The sequence below is a fragment of the Equus caballus genome, chromosome 1, assembly GCF_041296265.1.
Source record: "Equus caballus isolate H_3958 breed thoroughbred chromosome 1, TB-T2T, whole genome shotgun sequence".
Lineage (NCBI taxonomy): Eukaryota > Metazoa > Chordata > Mammalia > Perissodactyla > Equidae > Equus > Equus caballus.
In genome coordinates, this window is record NC_091684.1 from 27,747,859 (window position 1) to 27,756,919 (window position 9,061).

At 43.5% G+C, this 9,061-nt stretch overlaps 1 protein-coding gene across 4 annotated transcripts in view; it reads right to left on the bottom strand.

Moving 5' to 3' along the window:
• The window catches only part of PDCD11 (programmed cell death 11), a 43,958-nt gene that overhangs the window by 34,095 nt on the left and 802 nt on the right, over window positions 1-9,061 (bottom strand). For all 4 annotated transcript variants that reach the window (NM_001309513.2, XM_001499491.7, XM_070224139.1 and 1 more), the window contains 6 exon segments: window positions 1,879-2,060; window positions 2,555-2,675; window positions 3,999-4,160; window positions 5,672-5,839; window positions 6,834-6,965; window positions 8,233-8,345. In NM_001309513.2, coding sequence (NP_001296442.2) covers window positions 1,879-2,060; window positions 2,555-2,675; window positions 3,999-4,160; window positions 5,672-5,839; window positions 6,834-6,965; window positions 8,233-8,334 — 867 coding nt within the window. In that variant the 5' untranslated portion in view covers window positions 8,335-8,345.

A 9,061-nucleotide genomic window follows, 5' to 3' on the forward strand; every position in this document is an offset into this window, starting at 1 on the left:
AAAAAGAAAAAACATATACAAAGAGGAGGAATCAAAATAAAATCAGACTTTTCAACACAAACAGAGGCCAGTGACAATGGGAATACAGACTTCAAAACTCCGAGTTACCTTTGCCCTAGAATTCTAAACCCAGCCTAATTACCAACCACACGTAAGAGTAGAACAAAGACGTTTTCAGACATAGTAGGTATGCAGAAAAGAGTTAACATAGCCAACGGGAGACTGAGCTCCTTAGAAAAGCCTGCTTGCGAGGTTGGCCCTCGGCTGGTGGGTGGGAACTTAGATTCCGTTCCCAACACTCCCAGAACTGAGCAGCTCACTGTACTTAACCTGTTTGTGCAAACAATCTGTCTTATGTTAAACACTCACTCTCCTTCTGAGAGTCTGGATTTTGGTAGATGCCAGGCAGAGGGTGCCTACGTGACCAGCCCCAATAAAAACCCCCAGGCAGAGTTTCTAATGAGCTTCCTTGCAGACAACATTTCACATGTGTTGTCATAACTTGTTGCTGGAGGAATTAAGTACACCCTTTGTGACTCTGCTGGGAGAGAACTCTCAGAGGCTTGTGCCTCGTTTCTTCTGGGCTTCACTCCATGGGGCTTTCCTTTTGCTGATTTTGCTTTGCCTCCTTTCACTGCAATCAATCACAGCTGTCAGTACCACTATGCTGGGTCCTGTGAGTCTTCCTAGTGAATCATCCAACCTGGGAGTGGTCTTGGGGATCCCCAACACACTAGGTCAAGAAATTAACCTCCCACGTACCTTTCTGAGGATGCTTCTGAAGAATGTGCCACATTAAAATGAGGGAGCAAATTAAAGAAGAGAAATACATGGAATCAAAGAAGGCTCCAGTACAAGAGAGTGGCGAAGGATCCAGGATAACACAGAAGGGAAGTCCCAGCACACCAGCTCTGCAGGAGCTCTACAGAGCAACCAGTCCAGGCTGGAGCAGGAGGACAGTAAAAAGGACTCCAGGTCGGAAAAAAAAGTAACTAAGAGACTATTTAAAGGGTTTGAAAACACGGAAAATTGTAGTGAGAGGAAAATAACTACAGGATGTGTGAAGAAATACTGATAAGCAGGAATACATTTTGGTAAATGACTAAAACAAAGCTGATTATCAACAACAGAGAAAAAAAGCTATTCAAGAAAGTCATATTATATTACCTAGCTCAACAGTGCACAATATGTACACAGTCATCCTAATTTAAATACTGAATACTGATTTAATCAAAGTTTTAATATGCCACTGCTGGGAGGTTGGGGAAGGGAAGGGAAAATCAAGAGAGCCAAGTCTTATCTACCGTGATAAGAAGTTACAACTCAATGCCTACAACTGATAAACCAAGAGACGACAGCAGAGGCTAATTACTTAGAAATACAGAGGTAAATTTCAAAAGATAAACTAACAGAGTTAAAGATGGGGGTTAGGGGGGATGAAACAGTTCTTCATTAAAAGTCTTCTAATACTATTTGATCTTTTAGAGAAGATCTGTCCAACAGAAATCTAAGCCACACATGCAATTTTCTAGCAGTCACATTTTAAAAACTACAAAGAAACAGGTGAAATTTATTTTAATAGTTTATTTAACAGTCCGAAAGAAACCAAGTGCAAGCTTACAAGAGTTCTCTCCCAGTGGAGTCACAAAGTAACTCCTCCAGCAACAAGTTATGACAACACACGTGAAATGTTGTCTATCAGTATATCCAACGTATGACCATTTCAATATGTGGTACTGGCTACATTTCAAGCGCTCAATGGCCACATGTGACCAGTGGCTACCTTACTAGATGGCACAATTTTAGACTGTGTGCAGGTACTACTTCAATAAGAAGTACTGTTATTTTAGAAAACAGTAGTAACAATGAATGGCTTACCTTCTGTACCTGGGCTTTAACTACCAGCCCTGGCAGCAAGTTATTAAGGGTCCAGTTATGCTCCTCAGTAGCAATGGCAGTAGAAACTTCTGAATGACCAATAGACAGACTAACAACTCCTCCGCTGCCTTTTACCTCTTCAATGATGCAGTTCAGGTACTGGCCCACCTTCAGTTTAGCACCTGCAAGCCCAGCCCCAAAAAGGAAAAATACCTCCATGAGAAGGACCTTTAACGTGGGCTCAAGCAACACCTGAAAGGATGCATGGCGACCTGCCCAGCTACCACATAATACTCCCCACATTCCTAATCTCTAAGGGACCAACTACAAGAAGGGAGGGAAGTGCCCCTAACTGATCTAGAATCAATTCCCCCACAAAAATATGAAAATCTCAGTGAGGCAAGAGAATGCTGGTTCAGAGGCCCTGGGGGCCCAAATTTCAGTAGAATCTTCTAGGTGAGAAAAAGTGAAACTGATCCATCAGATCTTGGTGAGAGATACCCTGGCCCTTCATACATCTTCCCTTTTCTATCAGCTGTATTAACCACTCATTTTAGCAAAACCAAACAGCCTCGGGCTCACCAGTCAGTCATTTTACTCACCAAAGTGGCATTTATATATAATCTCCATATACACCACCTCACTATCACGCACTGGCCCCTCTTCCTCCCCTCACCTTTGTTCTGCCGGATATACTCCTGCGCTTTCTGCAGTGGCAGAAAAGCTCTGGCCCCAGCAACACCAATGTCCACTAGATAGCCATGGTCTTCTAGGCTGGACACGGTGCCTGTGAGCAGCTGAAGGAAGAGAAAGCATTCCAAAAAGTTCAAAAGTCGAGGTAACGGGACACACAGCAAACATGCACAACCAAAGGAGAATGCCGCCACCATCAATCTCAACATCATCCCATAATCCTACCCGACTCCCCTCAATTTTCACTTTAAACCTCAATCCCACTAGAAGATAGAAAAGGGAAAGATATTAACTTGAATTCTCCCAGAGTTTGAAGGATCTTATGGTTTCCAGACAGTGAGGAGTGTCGTACACAGTTGAATAACGAATGACAGAGAGGTCTCTCCCCTGGAGAATTTTCAGAAGATAGGAAAGACCTTTATGTTACTCAAAGAGAGAGAAACCAGATGGCCCCGCAAGGTCATCCCCCAGCACCATGACTAGTGAGAATCCAGAACTACCCCTCTAGCTGTCATCATGTCTTTTCTAAGACCTCCAAGACATCAAAAAATAATCTTGCCAACCTCCTTTAGATTTCATGGGAAGCAGTGCGGCATTCAAATCTGGCTCTGACGCTTACTAGCTATTTGATCCTTGGCAAGTCATTTAAACGTTTCTGAGTGCATTTTCTCAAACATACCAACAGTGATATCTATCTGCCTCACAGGGCTGCTGTGAGAATTTCCTCAGACGACGTGTGTAAAACAGCACCTGTCATACAGCAGGCTCTCAACACCTGTCGACTTCCTACAATTTGGTTTACTTCTACTCCCATTTCTACACAACTTCCAGGGCCTGTCTCAAACTCCACCACTTCTAACTGAACGTTTACAAGATCATATTGCTCTCCTTCCCTTAATTTACAAGAGCGCTTATATGAGTGTAGCTTACTGTTTTGTACCTACTGGACTTGCAGGCTCTGAGCTAGGTCACAGGACTGGGAGACTCAGGAGCGGGCCAGCCACTAATGCAGCTGACAGACTAACTGCCCTGTCTACCCTGTCTCTTGCTCCAGAGAGCAGCCCTCAAGCATTCCCCACAAATGCCAGATGGCCCTTGAAAAAGACTTCATCTGTGAAGAAGTCTTGGTAAGTAAGGCACTTCCAGGAACTTCTTCTCAGCAGTAGTAAATCCTCTGATAAGGATGCTTAGAGTCACTTTTTTTGCCACTAGTAAATTTTGGACTTCCTCCCCTCCCAGGTAACGTGATTAGGTTCAAGTCTTCAATTTCCATTAAGTACCCAAAGCATCCTGGAGACTTCCCAGGAAAAGACCCACGCCCATGTGTAACAGTTAAGCTGAAGGAAAGGCGGTCTAGACACTCCCCAGGAGGCAGGGCAGGGGGAAGGCACATCGTCTACTCCTCTTCCCTGAGCCCAGATCCGTACCATGCCTGGCTTCAGGGCCTCAGCACTCAATACTTCGTTGACATTTTTGGGGTTCAGAGATAGCTTGACATTCTTTTTGCCCTTCTCTGTGACGCTCAGACTGCTCACCACACATCTCACCAGCATCCCAGGCGAGAAGAGTTCAGGCAAGCGGGCCAGGTCCTGCATAATACAAACGAGAAAGATGTGATACATACCCCTCCCTTGAAGCAAGAATCCACTGCTCACATCTGGCTCAGTGGTTTTTCATCCTCAGACCTTAAAGAACCCAAAAGGCGGATGAAGAGAGTAACCACTTGCCCACAGAGGAAGAAGGGTCTGTGGCCGAGTCACAGTCTTGAATCTCAGCAGAAGGCCTCCAAATACCTCCACACAATGGGCAGATGTAAAATGACTTGTCAGAAGAGCTGTCTGTATTCACTGTCTCCACTTCTTCATCTCCTACTTGCTCTTCAGCTCACTGCATCTGTGGCCCACCTCTCTCACCCCACCACTTTCTCTCCCAAGAAAATCACCAGTGATTCCCACGTCGCTAAACCCAGCCCATTTTGCAGTCTTTCTCGTAGGCCACCTTTAAAAAGCGTTTAACACTGGTGATCACTCCTGCCTTCTTTAAACATTTTCTCCCTGGTTTCCAAGCCCCTTCATTTCCTGGTTGTCTTCTCTCTCTCTCTGGCCGCTCCTGCTTCTTCTGACAGCAACTCTCCTTCTACTCAGCAATCGAAATACAGTATTTACTCCAGGCTCAGTCTTTTAGTCTTTTCTCCCTCTATTTGCTCCCTCTAAGCAACTTCTTCCCCCTTGATAGCTTCAATTACCACCCACACAAAGAAGTCTCACACATTTATGACTCTAGCCCAGACTTCCCTGAGCTCTGGAATCACCTGTTTACCGAATGTCTCAACTGCATCTCAAACTCAGCATATCAAAAGTTCCTATCACGATCCTCTCTTCCAACCCAGGACATCTTTTAAGGTTTCCTATCTCGGTGGCATGGCCAACTGTCGAGTCATGCTCAACAGAAACCTAGGACTCCTTCCTGACACTTCTCTCTGCCTCACCACCCATATCGAATCCATCACCAGCCACTGACTTTACCTCCTCAGTCCCCAGTAAATCCTGACCCCAAGCTGCCATCCATCTCCAAGCCTGGACTACCACAATAGCCTCCTAACTGGTCTCTAGGCAACTACTCACACCTCTTCCATCTCTTCTCTATGCTGTCTACATGTCACTCACCCCAACGAGAATATTCCAAGAGCTTCCCATTGATTCTAGAATTAAAAACCAATCCTAACTATGGTCTGGCCTCCACCCAGCTCTCCAGCCCCATCCCACACCACACTCTCCCTTGCTCTCTCTGCTCTCGCCACAGTAGCCTTCTCTCTGCTGCGTATCGAGCTCCTTCTGCTCGATTCCCTTCCTTCTTTACACAGTAAACCCTCAGCCTTCAGACCGCAGCTCAAGCATCTTTTCCTCAGGGAAGCCTTCCACACTCCCTGGACTAAGTCAAAATCCCCTTATTTAAAAACAAAACAAAAAAAATCCTCTATTATAAACTCTCATGGCACCTTGTACCTTTCTTTCTTAGCACTTAGCAGTTGTTAATTATACATTTATTTGTGCAGCAATAATTTATTTCCAGTCACAGGTTTCATCCAGATTTCCCTCACCTTTAGAGGTTCTTCTTGCGCCACTTGCTCACTCAGCTTTTTGGTATAAGCATCACAGATTTCAGTCACTTGCACAAACCCCTGGAGGCCATTGGGGAGACTAATCACCAGTTCCAGTTCATTTACCTCTTTCACACAACCCAAAATCCGCATCCCCTCACACAGGGACTAGAAGAGAAAAAGGGGAAATGTGTACAACAGGGAAGAGAACAATGATTGGGGAGGTTAGCGGGTCTGGCTTTCAGTCCCAACTCGGACATACAAAAGCTACAGGAAATACCTATGTGGATAAGTCAGTGTGCTTATCAAACATCCGACTGAGCACTGTAAAAGGTCTAAATCATACAACAGTGTTAACAGCACTATGGTGCTGGAGGGCATTTTTGCCTTTTATCTTATTCCAAGCAACCCAAACTCAAATGCCTGGCAGGCAACAAAATGAAGGAAGCAGGCCAGTGGAGCCCACGGCCACCTGGAGTGTGTAGGCCAGGTCTAAAGGGTGCAACCACTACTCAGCTCCAGGGGACTACAAACACGAGGGAATGCGTGCTTGTGTAGTTGGCAATTTCATATTTTTACTAGAAGCCAGAAGTCACGTTTTTATATGAAATTTTTTAGTTTTCTAATGTTGGCACCAAATTAAACAACTGCTTTTTAAAGTATCATATAGGACAAACAAAACACTTCTGCAGGCTGAATCTGAATCTTGCCCTTCAGAATCATTTGACTATTATTCTTTTTATAACATATATCGGAGTTTTATAAAAATTTAAGGAACATAATAACCACTTCACTTTTCTGAGATATACTTTCCACAATGATGAAAGGGTAGAATGAGAATGATTGCTAAAGTTATTGCCAGTTCTAACCTATGAATCTACTAAAATATAAGTTCCATGCAAGATGGGGGACTCAGCAGCTAAAAAGAAAAACAGATAAACCAAAAACCAATACATGATCCCAGGCACTGTTTAATAATTGAAGGAAATAATGCTCAATTCTGAGCACAAACTACAAGAATCTCTATAGACACAAACATACACTATATATACAAAGGAAGAAAGGAATGAAGGAAAGAAGGAAGGAAAGAGGGAAAGAAGAATATATACACACTTAAGCAACCCGGGTAGTTTGTTTAAAACAAAACCAAACTTCAACAAACCTCAATACTAAGGATATCAAATTTCTCTCTTATAGACTTGCTGCTTTCTCTCTTTTCAACTTTCAACTTCTTTGTTTTTGCTGGTCCTTTCTGGTTCTTTTTCCTTTTGGTGGATTCTTGTTCAGTAGAAATCTTAAAGGGAGAAAAAAGATGCAAAAGAATGAAAAGCAGCAATCCTGGCCTTTCTCTCCAATTTCAGGTTATCCGTCACCTTGTCTTGTTACTCCTCCACTCCACCCCACTCCCAACTGTTCCTTTAATTCCTGCTTCAATCCCGACTCTCTCATTCTGCCATCAATGCTCCCTTTCCCCAAAGTCGGGGCCTCCCTCATGTTCTCAAAAGCCCCTTCTCTCCTGTATTCTTCCTCCCTTGACTGGAATGGGCATTGGGGTTCCCCAGTCTAAGAAGAAATTTGGAATAGAGCATAAAAAATGGAAGGTGGAGTCATGGAGACCTGAGTTAAACTCCCAACTCCACCATAACAAGCTGTGTGGCTTCATCTAAATTATATAACCTCTCTGAGCCTTAGTTCTTCATCATGGAGTGGCAAACTCTACTTCATAGTATAGCTGGAAAGATTACATAAAACAGACATAAGGCCATACAATCAAACATTAGTTCTCTTCCCTCTAGCATTTGGAACACAGCCTACTCTAGGTAAAGACTGCAAATTCTGGCCATTATACATGGCAAGGACCCCATTCAAAAATTCAATGATCAAACTGCTTTCTCTCCATCCTTAATCAACATGGCACAAAGTTCCTAAGAATAAGGAACAAAAGCATTGCAAACTTAACTACTAAATGCCATATTTCAAAAGATACAGCTTTGTGGTGGTATGGACTCTCTAACAAGGTCAATTTACAAAAGTAGACTTCAGAAAGAAACAAATCTGGGGGCCAGCCCCAGTGCACTCTGCTTCAGTGGCCCAGGTTCAGATCCCAGGCGCAGACCTACATCCCTCTGTTAGTGGCCATGCTGTGCTGGTGGCCCACATACTAAAAAATAAAGGGGGGCTGGCCCTGTGGCTGAGTGGTTAAGTTTGTCCGCTCCACTTCGGCAGCCCAGGGTTTCGCTGGTTCAGATCCTGGGCGTGGACATGGGACCACTCATCAGGCCACGCTGAGGCAGCATCCCACATGCCACAACCAGAAGGACCCACAACTAGAATATACAATTATGTACTGGGGGCATTTGGGGAGAAAAAGCAATAAAAAAAATTTTTTTTAAATAAGGGAAGATTAGCATGGATGTTAGCTCAGGGAGACTCTTCCTTGGCAAAAAAAAAAAAAAGAAACAAACAAATCTGGAAAATAACACATTCTCAAACAAGGCTCATTCTTTACAAGGACACTAGGGAGAAAATGTTCACTGAGTCTTACCAAACACACTACTTACATCAAATAAGTTGTCTTGTTCAACTGACTGCTGGAAAGCCTTGTCTGATTTGTGGGGCTTTCTCGTACCCCCTCGGGGGAAGCTTTCTTCCATGGTTGCCATGTTTGGGTCTCCTAAAAACAACACAAATAGTGACAGTGAGACATGTAGCCCTAGTGCCAGACTTCCTGAAGGCTGTCATCAATGGGCAAGAGATAGAGCCTTCTAGCACCAATGTGCTAGACAGCATTCAGGACTGAGAAATAGATGGTTTGATGCCAGGTCCCCGATAATCCATAATTCACCTTTCCAAAGATCTCTACTTCAAAACCACAAGTCCACACATTTTCCTCTGGGAAAAGAAGTTCTAGATTCAATGTAGTAAATATCATTAAGCAGCTACAGTTAAGACGCACACACATAAACAAATGTATAACCCCTTACCTTCAAAAAACACGCACACTTTTAAGACGAAACAATTACACAAATAATTTAAAACACAAATTAGATTATAAACTATCAACAAAGAGGTAGAAAGTGATGACGCTTCAGTAAAGGAGGTGAGCTTCCTAAAGAAGATGCTTTTGAGCTGAACCGTTAGAAGACAAATAGGATTTTGACAGGCAGAAAGGGAAAAGGAGAAGGAACGTGAGAAAAAGCATGGAAACAGGAAAAGCCAATTATTTCAACGAGCAACGAGCAAGTTGTCTGTCAAACAACTGCTCAAAAGCTTGCTGTTCCCTTTCCGTGAAGAAGTGTTCAACTAGACCACAGGGCAAATAAAGCATAATAACCGAAGGTACATTTTAAGACAGATTGGGCTTTTTTATGGAAGATCTTGAATTAGATA